At 45.8% G+C, this 16,246-nt stretch overlaps 2 protein-coding genes and 1 pseudogene across 2 annotated transcripts; all 3 read right to left on the minus strand.

The window, feature by feature from the left end:
* Window positions 1-2,282: 2,282 nt before the first annotated feature.
* On the minus strand, window positions 2,283-4,025 carry LOC124659496 (60S ribosomal protein L5, mitochondrial-like). The gene is made up of 4 exons (XM_047197363.1): window positions 3,921-4,025; window positions 3,714-3,787; window positions 3,552-3,606; window positions 2,283-3,286 (listed from the first exon to the last, which is right to left on the minus strand). Exons 1-4 carry the CDS (start codon window positions 3,987-3,989, stop codon window positions 2,681-2,683), a joined length of 804 nt encoding a protein of 267 aa, XP_047053319.1. The 5' UTR covers window positions 3,990-4,025; the 3' UTR covers window positions 2,283-2,680.
* Window positions 4,026-4,993: 968 nt separating this feature from the next.
* On the minus strand, window positions 4,994-12,850 carry LOC124659495 (CTD small phosphatase-like protein 2-A). Its single transcript, XM_047197362.1, has 7 exons — window positions 12,726-12,850; window positions 7,945-8,129; window positions 7,316-7,416; window positions 6,780-6,885; window positions 6,098-6,577; window positions 5,672-6,009; window positions 4,994-5,416 (listed from the first exon to the last, which is right to left on the minus strand). Exons 2-7 carry the CDS (start codon window positions 8,099-8,101, stop codon window positions 5,264-5,266), a joined length of 1,335 nt encoding a protein of 444 aa, XP_047053318.1. The 5' UTR covers window positions 8,102-8,129; window positions 12,726-12,850; the 3' UTR covers window positions 4,994-5,263.
* Window positions 12,851-14,651: 1,801 nt separating this feature from the next.
* LOC124663394 lies at window positions 14,652-16,037 on the minus strand (annotated as a pseudogene).
* Between the last annotated feature and the right edge of the window lie 209 nt (window positions 16,038-16,246).

A 16,246-nucleotide genomic window follows, 5' to 3' on the forward strand; every position in this document is an offset into this window, starting at 1 on the left:
TGTGGGCTGTTGGCTGAACCCCGTGTCTCTGCAGTAACTGCTAATCCCATTTATTTTCCAACATACAGATCATGCACTACTTTGACCATGATTTTCACTCATAACATGGCTAAAGAATTTGTAGTAATAGGATATATGGCATGAAGGTACTTTACAAGACAAACACAACCATGCTATTTTTTACATTCCCGATCTATATCTTTAGTGTATCAGTGGTCAAAGTGTTAAGACGTTGGATAAGACTTGAAAGGAGGGAGTATATGAGATACGGGCATGGTTTTTCAGTATTACCAGCAACGTGCTCTTAGAACTATGAATCCCTTGAGTGCTAGTGGTTTCTGAGTTGAGATTTTCTCGCTAAGAATTTTCACTTGTATTTGCCTGTTGTCGTGGTTGCAAGCGTTTGCCGTGAGATTAGGGCACAGGCTTTGTGGTTTATGGTTTATCTATGGCAGAGTGACTGACAGCAAAATTTCAGAGCAGATGCTTGATGTTCATGTACTATATGCTTGTTATGTGTGCTTTATTTGGTAAGACGTGAGAGCTGAGAGTGTATCCTTGCTGTATATGACTGATCTGTGGCATATTTATCCCAGATTACCAGAGTATATATGCTCAATGGCCTGCTTTTGGTGTATGTGCTTTCTTTGGCACGAAATTTGACACGAGTCCCTTTGTTCTTACGATTTTTTCTTCCTGGTTAGAGTTTTTATTCATATTTGATAGCAAATCCATGAGTATGTACAGATGAAACAGGACAAGACCCCGGAAAGCAAATTGTATGCATTTACCTCTCGGAGTTTTTCTTTTGTCAGGTTTGTTCTATACAGATGCTAGCAGGAAATCGACCTACTCCTTTCTTGAGTCCCGTGCGGTATAAGAACTAGTGTGGATTTCCCCAACAGACTGAAAGATAGTGCACCAAAAATGTAATGCAAACATATAAGGCTTTGTATTTAGCATGGAGACAGCTGATGCTGGTTGGTGGAAATAAACAATGGATGTGTAATTTTCATTATGTCTTAGTGTTTTGTCTGTTGCACATTTTGCACTATGAGTAATTGCTGAGTGTTGCTTATATAGGATAACAAGTCCATCAAAACTTCCGGCGAAGGGTTCCGGAGTACTTTGAGGATCTTGAGGTCATGTTACCGTAAGAGCATATCAACGGGAACAATTCAGCCATGCCCGAGGCTGCTAACCGGGTTGTTGGTGATGATGATGCTGAGGAGGTACAAGCTAGCCCTGTTATCAGAAACTTAAAGCGCGGGATTGCTTGTATTGCCTCTAGCCCTGTGGACAGTAATTGCTGAATGTTGCTTATATAGGATAACAAGTTCATCAAAACTTCCGGCAAAAGGTTCCGGAGTACTTTGAGGATCTTGAGGTCATGTTACCGTAAGAGCATATCAACAGGAACAATTCAGTCATGCCCGAAGCTGCTAACCAGGTTGTAGCATTAATAGTGGGATCGATTATGTTCCTTTAGCTTTGTGTCGTGCACTACCATTTGAACTTGGTGTTAACTTATCTGTTGCTTTGAAACTTGATTTTATTATTTCAATATTTTGGCATGCATTCTATTTCTATGGTTGTCCGGTTTATGTTCATCTTTTTCTATATATATGAATATTGCATTTCTACATTTCATTTTTTTAGACGGGCACGAGAGTTGCAGTGATGATGAACATAAACTATGTACTCTGAAGGTTCCTATAATAATTCAGCAAATATGTTAGCGTGCTCATTCTTTGACGCAATTATGAATTGCTTGTTCTTGCCTTTTTGAATTGTTTCTGTATGGTTAATGGCAAGTGTGCCATCAACAAGTCAGCAGTCAAAAAAATACTCCAAGTTTGTAATTGTAAGTAGTTGTTACGGAGGGTTTGAAATAGAGGAATGTGAATACTCACTTCAAGTTTGTAATTAGAAAGATGACTAATCATAGGAGATGAAAGAATCAACCAAACAAACTACAGTCCCTCGTGCAGACAACAATACAATGTCCTCATTTTTCCCATGATGCAACAGGAACGCATAATCTGTCTGGAAAGGCCTTCTAAGAACTGAAGTTAATATTTAAGCATGTGCTTCTCTCGTTTCTTCCGGACATAGGCAACTAAAAAAATTACTCATTGGGCCCACCTTGCTACATATCATTCCCAGATAAGAAGAGTCAAGTTGAAATCTATAAATTCACAAAAGAAAACCACCACCACCAACAACAACAATAACATCAAAGGCTTTTCCCAGGCAAGTTGGAGTAGGCTAGAAATGAAATATTATGCTTGAGAATTGCTCTCCTGCATTCACTTGAGTAACATACACCATATGTCCATCCACAAGAAAAACAACAAGAGGAACACAGTGTCTCAGTAAATATGTTATCAGTTCGAATGATAAACTTCAAGAGCAAGACAAATATTGGCTAGCTTCAGGTAACAAAAGAAAATCTACACCGATTGCTATCCAGAATCATAGCCTACTTGAGAAGCCAAACTTCACAAGTAACTGGCTAATAATGCAGCAAGAAAAGCCAAGGAAGTACCCAGCTTTTTCGTTCTTGGCACCTTGGAATGCTTGCCCTGGGAAAAGAACAGATTACAAAATGCTAAAAGCTTTCATCTGAGTTCATATTTAGCCGTGACGCCTGTGATCTCATTGTTTCATCCCCAGCATCTTAGTTAATTTCACCTTCATCTTTGAGCAAAAAGCCACTCCACAGTAGGGAAGTCTCCTCTTTTGAACAGGCGGAAGTGACAATAGTCACATTGAAGCCTCCAATATTCTCAAAGATCTCGAAATGATCTTCTATCTCTGGGGAGAACTCGCAAAACTCAGTTGCCATGAAGAACTTGATGCAGTTTCCCTGTTCTATTGATACCTTAGAATCCAACATCGACATTACTGTCAAGACTCTGACCAGAAAATTGTACATTCCATGCCCTCGAATGATGCTCTGTCTTAGAGATGTAGCGTCTTTCTGGGACGCCAAAAATGAGTTGGCTGACGACCTTCCTGATTTCAAATGGTCGGGCAGTTGTGCCTGTATGGATTTCTGACCACACAGAATCTCCATGGCCAATTTTCCAAATTGGATTTTGGCATCAGAGGTAGATTTTGGTACCAGTCTGATCTCGAACAGCCCAGGTACTTCCATGACATTGGTGTGATTAAGCTTGAGCAGCAGATCCTCACGCAATACGTCTTCGTAGTGAAAATGGAGTGGAAACATCATGGCTTTTCCGCTCTTCGCGCCCTTGGCCTTCTTACCCACCCGCCGTGTCTGCGCAAATAAACTATATGTTAGCAATTTCTACGGCAGCACCACTACTAACTACTACCAACTGAAGGTTTTTCGTCATCAGCATCAAAACATCAGACCAAGTGAACATCACACAACTGACTGCATACAGGTACAGCAACGGCCTTACAAACTAATGACATGATATTGATGTTCATTTGCAAATAAGAAATGGGTACACTCCACACACTTAGCAGAACATGATAGATTCAGAGCCATTAGGGCGGAAATAGGCAAAATAGCACACCTGTCCTTCCATGACAGAGACGCCTGGATCCACATCAGCTGTTCCAGGGCTTGAGCTGCACACATAGAACAAATGCAATTCAACACAGTTCACAACCAAGAGACAACCTGGCACATGGCGGTCGTGATTATTCACATCACAGACTTGAGAAAATAACACTACCTGAAGGCGCGAGCGACCGGTCCAAGCCTGGAGAGCAGAGGAGAGATGGTGGGGTGTTGCTGCACCCTGGAAGCCTGAACAAAACACGCTCAGTAAAACATACATGCTAACACATCAGATCAGTTCAAAGATCTTGTAGATCGGTGCCATGTTTCTCTCGTGGAGAGCTTCAAGAAACTCGCGGGAGGGGGGAATAGGAGACCTAACCTGAGAGATTGCGGCGGCAGCGAGGGCACGGCTGGACCTGGACGCGGCGATGAGAGATCCGATGGCCATGGCTTCTCTGCTTAAGCTTTCCCAGCGGCGGCGACGGCGACGACGGCGGCGGCGGCGGCGGCAGCCTGTGAAACAGAGGAGGAAGTGTGGAGTGCGATACGTAACTCCCAGCTCTACGCATAACCATTCTCCTTCTTGGGCCTGGCCCAGTTACTGCATTGACATGGCCACATGGGCGTAATCGATCTCACTTCATTTGCCATCGAGATTATTCTCAATCAAAGAAAAAACATCCAAATGCGATGTATTGCATGTTGTTTATCTTAGTAGAGCCAGTGTAGAGGTACGTGAAGACGTGTATAAGGGACTTCTTGATGAGTCATGGGAAAGAATAAATCTGACACCATGAAAATGTGTATAGGAGACGTCTTGACTATTGTAGTCATCCGGTAGGATGTGCATAGTACACGGGTATCAGTCGAATTGGTTGAGGACTTAGATATATTCCGATCACCTACTACTATCTTAGCAACAAGTAGGATAATGATTTGTAGTTGCTCGAATCAAAGACGTAAATATGAATAAGCCGAATATTTAGTTTAGCGTATTCGTATATCGGTATATGCACTAGATTTCTTACTATCCTTAAATTTCTGATAGACCATTCGCACTTAATAACAATTTAGTTTAGCGATTCGTATATCGGTACATGCACTAGGACCTCTTACCGTCTTCAAATTTCTAATACTCCCTCCCGCTCTAAATACTTTTCGGAGGGAGTAGATCATTCTCAATCAGCAATGTAAAAAAAACGTCCCGTATGGCTGTATGGGCACAACTCATCATTTCAAGATAGACTACGCAATCCACAGTTGAACATCATAATATTCATGCCAAACTATAAAATCCAACGTAACACATAAATCCTTAGACGATATACTACGTGTTAGAGCTTGGACCAAGTACAGAATGCTATTAACTTAACAGACGACAGGCCAATCAGAAGTAAAAAACGGCAAGAGAATCGAAGTAAGAATCGCTTGGCCACACATGACAACGGTGCAAAGAAGAAATTTTCATAGGTTCATTTTCATTTCTAACAGCATTCTATGTACAAAATTCTATGGAATGTGCTGAGGATATGTACAATTTCAAGAGGGGTAGCTATGCAACCAAAATTCTTGATCCTATGGAAGCGATGTAAATAAGAGAAGAAAACTGCAAAGTCTCAACTAGTCCAGTCAACATGTCATGTGAGTTCTTGTTCCTCTATGTGATTAAACCACCAATCTGCGCTCCTATCACTTGCCGGAAAACCTCAGCAATTATCCTTTTTAGTTGCCATACTTCTTGGCAATTATGGGTCGAACATCATCCGCAACAGCAAGAGTCTCTAGGAATGGAATCAGCTGGGGTAACCCCTCGTCCAAGGGGTTCTTATACCAGCTCTCTATGGGTATACCATTATTCACTTGCAATTGGAAAACCTGTACAAAGCACGGAACAAGTATTCAGACATCATCAACTATTCTGACATTATAAGAAATGCTTAGGCAGAGCACTGAACAGAGAATGCAGCAGCGATCAGTAAATGTTGCCAAACAGAGATGTTGGTTAGTAACACTTTGTGAGACACTTAACTACTAATGCAACTGTGGCAGTACTAAGAGCGAGAAGTGTGCGTCGCAAAAAAAAAGAGCGAGAAGCCGAGAAGTGCCAAATAATTCATCGTAGCAATTTACCTGCGGAGTGTTGTCAATTATGGCAACCTTTGCAAGGTCAACTCCAATGACAGTCAGATCTTTTGTGTAACCACTTTCCGTAAAAACACACGACTCACGGAAAAAGCGCCTAGAGAATAATTTCTTCTCTGGGTCAAGCCTGTCAAGCAGCTGATCTGCATAGACACTTTGGCTGGCTGTGAATATAACAACATCAAACATCTCAGCCATCTTCTGGAGGAACATATGCAGATGTGGTCTCTTCCTCACATATACCACATGTTCTTTCATATCAAAGAACACAGGAAAGGAAAAATCAGCATCATCACAGTGCTCCATGGTTGAATGAACAAGGGTTTCTGCACAGGAAGAAGTATCAATACATTAGTCTCGACGGCAAGCAACAAGTTAACACATATAGTAATTACTAGCATGCTAGCAACATACCATCCAAATCAAGCACAAGAGTGACCTTCCTGGTCGCTTGCTCTTTAGGTACACAAGCAGCATCTGAACCCAACTCGGCATAGTCAATAAGATTAGGTACATTCTCCTCATCCACATATGGATTAAGCCACTCTAACACCTCGGAGTTACTAAAGTACTCCCCACCAGTGTTACTGTAGCACATATCTCCTGGTGATGAGCATGCTTCATTGCAAATACCGCCTTCCACAGTGATCTCATTAAGTGGGAACATTCCGCAAATGCCGCTCATGTCTATCAATGAATCAATCGATACAAATTCATCACATAATGTACTGTAGCTAGCCAGGAGACCAGTTGGAGCATCAAATAAGAAAGGGAAAGCATCGTCGGGATTATAAATGTCCAACAGACTGCAGTCCTGGTTTGAGCCCAGGACTCCTTCATGATCATTAACAGCACAATTATCTTGTGCTGCATAAATTACACCATCTGCAACATCTGCAAATGCAAAATTGTAAATTAATGCACAGGTTGAACCTTGCTCTTGAGCATAATAAATGTATTCCCCAAAAGATCACATTTGATGGATGTGTTTTTGTAAGTACAGATAAATATAGATTGGTCATGAACAAAAAAATATAACCTAGAGGATAAGCATGATTACAAACAAACTGCTGGAGGGGTTTGGGTCATTCCTTACCTTTATCAACATTGGTGACTACATTTAACTGAGATTTGCTGCCATCATTATCAGACGAGGAATCAATTTCCAAATTTGGTGAAACCACTCTTTCAGATATTAAATCCTGTAAAACAAATAGGACAACCTCACGTTGCAGGGGTTCTTCCAAATAATAGAAAACAGTAATGCTGAGTGTACAAAGAACCTAAGCATGAGATAAGCCAAATTGGAAACAATAGTGAATCTTACTGAAAGCCATCATGTAAACATACTTACAAACAAAACAAAGAGAAGTTCAAATATCAAATTAAGGCTGTCAAGCAATCATCATTACAACAAAAGCATCAATAATGCAAGTCGAGATGAAAAGACCATCCACCTAACTAATGCCCAACAGTGACCCAAGTGACAATATTACAAACTAGGGAAGCAATGGAATCCTTTGGTAATAGAAATACAAGAGCCCAAAATGAGAAGTATTGAAGCTAAATTACTAAACACAAGGATGAGTGCACAATGTTAATCACTGCAAATATGAACAAGATGATGCTGACCTTGAGCAAAGCAATAGATGTTCCTCCAAGTACAGCATCCAAGGCAGAAACTTCCATGATCCTAATATCCTGGACAGCTAGCTCACTTGTTGGCTCATGCTCTGAAAAAAGGAGACTGTCAATCCATATGAAATATACACAGGTTCACTAACCTTAAATCACCAACCATCTATGGCCACAAATAATGTATGTAAAACCAACTCATCAATGGTAAGACACATACAATACTTATTGGAGGTTTTTTATGAAATCCTCTAGCTTTGTATGACAACAAAAAATACTCCCTCCATTTCTGACACCATAATTTTTTTCCTGAAACACGTGTCACCTTGGACTTGCTAATATCAAGGTAAATTTCCCAAATATCCCTATTAAACCCTCCTCCAGGTTACACTTCATGTTCATGTATGTGATACTGTTAGATTGGTTTTGGTCAAATTTTATTGTAGCCATACCTTGGTATGCTTCACTTGGTCATAAGTGCCAAGTATTTAGAAACAAGAGTACGTCCTGAATATACAGCTAAGGATAATAGAGCTATGAACAAATAGTAGAGCTTAGAAAGCAAGACACCTATTACATGCACATGCAGTCACCTCTCTTTTTAGAGCACCTATGCAGAAACTTACCATCCTGAGGATCTTCATAAGACGAGTTCAACACAGCTGCCTGCTCTAACTCATCAACTTGAAAATGCGAGATTTTCATAGATTTCTTGGACTTGGTGTCGAACTCATTCCCAAAAGCATCCTCGTCAAACTTTCTCTTCATTCTCAGTGCTGGCATCTTGATCAGCTTTGCAGTTCACAACTGTCTGCACATCCATTACATAAGTAAGAAAATGTGACTTCCAAAAAGGGAGAGAACAGGCCCAACATATACTTATGATTTAAAGAATGTATGACATGCTAAGATGTACTACCTCCGTTCCGAAATGTAGTATGTCTTAATTTAGCTTTCCAAAACATAATTACATTTCCGAACGGATGTAATAATATTGTTCTGTATACAAAGTAAATCTTCGACCTACCCCTGCTTGGTTACTTGAAAAAAAAAAGAGGAAATATTTTAATCTATCACTATTCAGCATGGATCACCGAGTGTACTGATACTAAACAAAACCCTTAACCCACAGTGACTTTGCAAAATAAGAAAAAGGATCAGGACCATGCTTCTGTGATAACTGACACCCACACCTAATACCAAACAGACCATTTTAGGCTGCAAAGCAAGTTGGTCTGTTTACTTGAAAGTACCAATTTGGATGTTCCCAAACTAATGCAGGGGCAGCACCAGTATTCATCGTGGTGGCATCACAGATATAGACATGCAGCGCGAAGTACAAGTGGACATAGAGTGCTGTGGAAGTATGCAGTGTTTAGTGGTATTGGCAATGTAAGTTAGCTGGTTCATGGTCGTGTACAAGCAACCATGACACGGTGTCTATTTTTAAGCTAATATTGTGAATCACTCCCATACTCCTTGCTTAACCTCCTAGTCTATACAAACAGAGGAGTGCTGATAATCTGTTTGCAACAAACAGGTACAACATACAAATGTCCTACGTGTCCAACCTTTCTGAAGAAGAGTTTACAGTTCAACCATATGACATTACTTGATAATCAATGTACATCTAATGCACATTGCAGTTCTTCCCATGCCTTAATACCCCCAACGTTGCGCAACACTGCTTGAGCCAATTCTGAACTGGGTTGAACTCATGAAGGAATATATAATATAACCTACACCTTGAAAGACAGTCCCGTTGGCAAAAGTCGTACTGTCTTGGACAGTTTGCGCTCTTAATCACATGTTTCCGTAAATGCTCCTTAGCTTATGCAAAACCAGTATCCTTTTACCAGCAAAGCAGGCGAACCATTAAAATGGTTAAATACGCATATTTTGTTTCTCACATGTTCCCGTAAGTACTCCTAAGGTTACGCAAAAGCATTATCCTTTTACCAGTAAAGATGGGGAACCGTTGAAGTGTTAAATTCGTATACTTGATTTCTCACATGTTTCCGCAAGTGCTCCTTAGCTTAAGCAAAAGCAGTATCCTTTTACCGGCAAAAATGGGGACCCGTTAAAATGTTAAATTCGCATATTTTGTTTCTCACATGTTTCCACAAGTGCTCTTTAGCTTATGCAAAAGCAGTATCCTTTTACCGGTAAAGATGGGGAAGCGCTAAGTTAAATTCGCATATTTTGTTTCCCACATGTTTCAGCAAGTGCTCCTTAGCTTACACAAAAAGCAAATCAGGGGAACCACTAGTTAAATTTGCATATTTTGTTTCTCGCATGTTTCCGCAAGTGCTCCTTTGCTTACGCAAAAGCAGTATCCTTTTACCAGCAAAGCAGGGGAACCGTTAAAATGGTTGCATTTTTTTTTTCAATTGTAGAAGCAAACACACAAACCTAGATGTATAACATACTTCATCAATTACTAGTATTGTGAAGCTGCAAGCTAGAGTAAGAGATTTCAGTGTACTACAGCAAAGAAAAAAGAACTTAGAAGCTAGATCGGCAGCAAAAGCCTAAGTAGAAATAACGAACGGCATCAAATACTGCAAAAAAAAATAGCAACCACAAGGTAAGATCGAGTAAAACGAAAACAACAAGAATCCAAACCCTAAAGGGGGAAGAGTAAGCAAATTTACATGGGAGAAACTATTTCGACTACGTTATTCCTTTTGAAGGGATGTTCCAAATATCGAGCACCAAAAGAGCAGGAAAAAACTGAAATTACAACAAACAAAACCCTAAAAGTACTCGGATCACGGCAGAGCACTAGGACCACATAAGCTCTCAAGTCAACATAGAGATTTAGCTAGAAAAAATATTACACGCTATGTGCGGTTCTGACAGAAAACTAACGAAGTAGGCAAAGCAAAGCAGCAAAGTTCAACTCAGATGAAGAAGAATAGAAATCTCCAACTAGAACGAGGTTGGCAGGACAAAACAAGCACGCAGACTAGAGGGTCCAGAAGAATCAAAACCTCGTACGCTACCAATCTGATTCGCCGCCCCAGAACTCAAATTCCCCGTGTGTGTTTTCAAAAATATCCCCCCAAAACCCAAATCCTGCAGGCCAGGACAAGGGAATTCCCGAGCCATCCACACCACAATCTCGAGAAGAACCCTGATTGGGCCAATTCTGAACCGGGTCAAACTCATGAAAGTACTGCCGTTGGCTAAAGTCGTACTGTCTTGGACAGTTTGCACTCCTAATGACAGGTTTCTCTACAAATGCTCCTTAGCTTACGCAAAAACAGTATCCTTTTACCAGCAAAGCAGGGGAACCGCAAAATGGTTAAATAGGCATATTTTGTTTCTCACATGTTTCCGCAAGTGCTCCTTTGCTTACGCAAAAGCAGTGTCCTTTTACCAGCAAAGATGGGGAACCATAATTTTTGCATGTTTTGTTTCTCACATGTTTCCATAAGTGCTCCTTAGCTTACGCAAAAGCAGTGTCCTTTTACCAGCAAAGATGGGGAACCATTAAAATGTTAAATTTTCATATTTTGTTTCTCATATGTTTCCACAAGTGCTCCTTAGCTTACGCAGCAAAGATGGGGAACCGTTAAAATGTTAAATTTGCAATTTATTTCTCACATGTTTCCGCAAGTTTTCCTTAGCTTACGCAAAAGCAGTATTCTTTTTAGCGGCAAAGCAGGGGAACTGTTAAAACGGTTACATTTGCATATTTGTTTCTCACATGTTTCCACAGGTGGTCCTTAGCTTACGCAAAAGACTATTTACCAGCAAAGAAGGGGAACGGTTAAAATGGTGGAATTTGCATACTTCGTTTGTCACATGTTTCCGCAAGTGGTCCTTAGCTTACGGAAAAGCCATTTTACCAGCAAAGCAAGGGAACCATTAAAACGGTTACATTTTCATATCTTGTTTCTCACATGTTTCCGCAGGTGGTCCTTAGCTTCCGCAAAAGACTTTTTACCAGCAAAGAAGGGGAACGGTTAAAATGGTGGATTTTGCATACTTTGTTTGTCACATGTTTCCGCAAGTGGTCCTTAGCTTACGCAAAAGCCATTTTAGCAGCAAAGCAGGGGAACCGTTAAAATGGTGGAATTTGCATTTATTTTGTTTCTCACATGTTTCCGCAAGTGCTCCTTTGCTTACGTAAAAGCAGTGTCCTTTTCGCAGCAAAGCAGGGGAACCGTTAAATAATTAAATCTGCATATTTTGTTTTCTTTCCAATTGTAGACGCAAACAAACAAACAAACTTAGATGTAAAACATGTTTCATCAGCTACCTACGATTTCCATGCAAGAAAGCAACCGCAAGTTAAGTTGGTGTACAGCCAAAACAACTAGAACCTAAACCCTAATAAAGGGTAAGGGTAAGTAAATTTACGCGGAAGAAACAATTTGGACCAAGTAATTCCTATGGTTTCCATGCAAGAAAGCAAGCACAAGGTAAGACCGCGTAAAGCCAAAACAAGTAGAACCCAAACCCTGAAGGGGAAGAGCAATTGAATTTACGCGGGAGAAACTATTTCGACCAAGCTATTCCTTTTGGAAGGATGTGCCCGAAGACCGGCTAGTACCAAAAGAAGAGCTTTTGAACAGGTGAAACTTAAATTCCGACAGATAAACCCTGAAAAGTAGTCAGATCTCCGCCGTGCACTAGAACTATTTGGACCAAGTAATTCGTATGATTTCCATGCAAGAAAGCAAGCTCTAGGTAAGACCGCGTGCCGCCAAAACAAGTAGAACCCAAACCCTAATAAAGGGGAAGAGCAAGTGAATTTACGCGGGAGAAACTATTTCGATGAAGCTATTCCTTTTGAAAGGATGTGTGCCCGATAATCAGCTAGTACCAAAAGAAGAGCTTTTGAACAGTTGAAACCGAAATTCCGACATACAAACCCTAGAAAGTAGCCAGATCTCCGCCGTGCGCTAGAACCACATAAGCTCCTGCCAAGTCAAGATAGAGATTTAGCTAGAAACTAGACGCTACCTGCGGTTCCGACAGAGGACTAACGAAGTAGGCGTAGCGAAGCAGCGAAGTTGATGAGCCCCGACGAAGAAAAATAGAATTTCCCCAGCTAGTACGAGGATGGGGGGAGAGAGAACAAGCATCGCGACCTCGCGCGGCCTAGCGGGTCCGGAAGAAGAATATGAAACCTCTTATATGCTCCCCACCCCCAATCTTGATCCGCTGCGCAAGAACGTAAAATTCTCCGTGTGTGTGTTTTTTTTTCTTTCCCGAAAAACCCAAACCCCGGGGCGAAGACTAGGGAATTCCGGCGCCATCCGCAGCAAGATTTGGAGGAGAACCCCTAGCAGACCAGACGCGAAGGAATTCTACCGAATCGAGCCGCCATCTGTAGCCTAGGAAGAGGCAGAACAAATCCGGGCAGGGAATTCCGCAGAGGGGGCTGGAAGCTTACCGAGACGGTGCTGGCGCGGGCCGACGGCGTGGCTCTCCCTCTCTCCGTCGACCTCTCCCGGAGGCGGGACGGAGGGAGGAGAGAGGAGGGGGACGGGGAGAAGCAGAGGGAGACGAGCACCGGAATCACAAGAGAGAGGGGAGGGGGGGAGGAAGGGGAGAATTATGAGGGCTCGGTCTCGAATTTGGTAGCGAGCCTCCTCTCCACTCGTCTGGGGCGGGATCACTGACCGGTGGACCGGACAGGGGCTCCGGGCCCAGATGTCATCGGGGCAGCTGCTGCTGTGGGTGGCCGTGTCGGGGTTTCCGAATTGATCGTGCCACACTTTGCTACCGCGGGAGATTTTCGGGTCCGAGCCGCTGTACGTGGGACCGGGGCGAGGGCGGGTCCGGGTGTCAGTGAGTGGGTACGGTGTGTGTGGTGGGATTGCGGCGGTCGGAGAGAGTATGTAGGGCGACATGTCATAGGGCGAGGGGTTGCGTGTCGGGGTTGGTGAGAAGAGGAGAAGGGTCAAAGCCTGCAGGGGACGTGGACGGATGGGATGGAGGGTGTGGCTGCAGCGGCGTGATCTGAGCCGTTGGTGTCCAGGTGACTGCGGTCTGACTCACCGTTCCTCTCAACCATCACGTCACCGGTCTGCTGGCCCAACACTGCACTCGCTCGCACCGCCATTTCGAATGTTTTTCGCCCTGCCGTGACAAACGCCCGCCCGGAAGAAAACGTATGGAAAACGCTTCGTTCCCGTCGGAGGCTCCGTAGCGTCGCAGCCTCCGGGCCCTGGAAGCGACACGCGTCCACCTGCGTGGAGGAAAAACGAACGTCCATCCACGTGGGGTCTACCACAACGTTATCCCGTCGCTGTGCCCCCCATCGTCCTCCTCCGCTCAATCGCTCCCTACCAAAAGCAGCAAGAGTCTGGTGGCATGGTAGGTACCTGGATGCGGCAGATGTAGTACTCGTCGCCGAAGAGAGCCTTGAGCCCGCCGACGGCCCCCTCGCCGACTACGCGGGGTGAACGGGACGCCGAGCGCCACCGCCGCCCTCACCCCGTCCGGCCGGAGCATGCACAGGTGCCACGCCATGATGGCGCCCCGCCGTGCGCCACCACGAACACCTCGCTTCTCTCCGAGCGAGTCGACGAGCGCGACGAGGTCGCCCACGATGTGCGCGCCGTGTACCGCTGCTCTGCGCCGGTGGGGGCGTCGGAGCCGCCTTAGCCGCGCATGTCGGGCGCCACGGCGCGGTAGTCGGCTGCGGCGAGGGTCAGCATCTGGTGCCGCCACGTGTACCACAACTCCGGGAAGCCGTGGAGGAGCAGGACCGTGGGCGCGCCGAGGCCCGGCCGGCCTCGGCAACGTGGAGGTGGACGCCGGTGTGGAGCTCCACGGTGCGGTGCGTGATGGTGACGCTGGATTCGTCGGAGGCCATGGGTGGGGATGGAGCGGGCCGAGGAGAGGACGGGGGCAGTAGGGCGGAGAGCAGAACGTGTCGCGAGCTCGTGGAGGCAGGTCCCGATCATGGACGCGTGCGGCTGGTGTCGATTTCGTTCTTCCCCGACGAATAATGGCGCCTCGCTGTGCCCCCGACACCCTCCTCCACACGGAGACTACCGGCGCCGCCGTTCTCCTCGAATTCCTCGCCTCGGGCATGGACATGCGCGGCCGCCGTCGTAGTGCCGATCGGGTCGAGGCAGAGATGCAGCGGCGCCATCCCGACAACGCGCACCCATGCGAGACAGCCGCATCTCTTTTTGTGACTCGTGCTTCCTAAGTTTTATTTTGGGCTGCATTACTACACTTTTTTAGCTTCATTACTATGAAATTTGGGCTGCATTGCAGCAAGACAATTTCGTTTCTCGGCGAGGTCGGGGAGGTGCCGCAAATGTTCAACGGCGGTGCTGTAAATGTTCCGTGGCTCGCTTCTTTACTACATTATTTGTGCTTCAATGTCTCCGACGAGGTCTCCGGCGAGGTCGGGGAGGTGCTGCAAATGTTCAACAGTGGTGTTGTAAATGTTTTGTGGCTCTGCTTCTTTACTGCATTATTTGTGCTTCAATGTCTCCGGCGATACTCCGGCGAGGGCTCCGGCGAGTCTCCGGTGAGGTTGGGGAGGTGCTGCAAATGTTCAATGGCAGTGTTGTAAATGTTTCGTGGCTCTGCTTCTTTACTACATTATTTGTGCTTCAATGTCTTCGGCGAGGTCTCCGGCGAAGTCTCCAGCGAGCTCCTCGTGTCTTTTTCTTTTTTTAGGCGAATCGTTTTGTGCTTCAATGAAGCAAAAGCGGGATATTTTTTGCTGCGACGAAGCATCGTCAGGATTTTGGCTAAAAGTGGACAGGAGGCTGGAATTTTTTAGGCGAATCGTTTTTGTGCTTCAATGAAGCAAAAGCGGGATATTTTTTGCTGCGACGAAGCATCATCAGGATTTTGGCTGAAAGTGGACACGTGTCGATCAGGGAAGCAGGAGGCTGGAAGGAGTTTATCCTCCGGAGGATTCTCAGCAGTGTCCGGAGGATCAGGGAAAACGCTTCGTTCCTGTCGGAGGCTCCGTAGCGTCGCAGCCTCCGGGCCCCGGAAGCGACACGCGTCCACCTGCGTGGAGGAAAAACGAACGTCCATCCACGTGGGGTCTACCACAACGTTATCCCGTCGCTGTGCCCCCCATCGTCCTCCTCCGCTCAATCGCTCCCTACCAAAAGCAGCAAGAGTCTGGTGGCATGGTAGGTACCTGGATGCGGCAGATGTAGTACTCGTCGCCGAAGAGAGCCTTGAGCCCGTCGACGGGCCTCCTCGCCGGACTACGCGGGGTGAACGGGACGCTGAGCGCCACCAGCGCCCTCACCCTGTCCGGCCGGAGCATGCACAGGTGCCACGCCATGATGGCGCCCCAGTCGTGCGCCACCACGAACACCTGCTTCTCTCCGAGCGAGTCGACGAGCGCGACGAGGTCGCCCACGATGTGCAGCGCCGTGTACTGCTCTGCGCCGGTGGGGGCGTCGGAGCCGCCTTAGCCGCGCATGTCGGGCGCCACGGCGCGGTAGTCGGCTGCGGCGAGGGTCAGCATCTGGTGCCGCCACGTGTACCACAACTCCGGGAAGCCGTGGAGGAGCAGGACCGTGGGCGCGCCGGAGGCCTGGCCGGCCTCGGCAACGTGGAGGTGGACGCCGGTGTGGAGCTCCACGGTGCGGTGCGTGATGGTGGCGCTGGATTCGTCGGAGGCCATGGGTGGGGATGGAGCGGGCCGAGGAGAGGACGGGGGCAGTAGGCAGGAGCAGAACGTGTCGCAGAGCTCGTGGAGGCAGGTCCTGATCATGGACGGTGCAGTTGTGTCGATTTCGTTCTTCCCCCGACGAATAATGGCGCCTCAGTGTGCCCTGACACCCTCCTCCACACGGAGACTACCGGCGCCGCCGTTCTCCTCGAATTCCTCGTCCTCGGGCATGGACATGCGCGGCCGTCGTCGTAGTGCCGACTGGTCGAGGCAGAGATGCAGCGGCGCCATCCTGACAACGGCACCCAAGC

Source organism: Lolium rigidum, chromosome 6 (genome assembly GCF_022539505.1).
Source record: "Lolium rigidum isolate FL_2022 chromosome 6, APGP_CSIRO_Lrig_0.1, whole genome shotgun sequence".
Taxonomy (NCBI): domain Eukaryota; kingdom Viridiplantae; phylum Streptophyta; class Magnoliopsida; order Poales; family Poaceae; genus Lolium; species Lolium rigidum.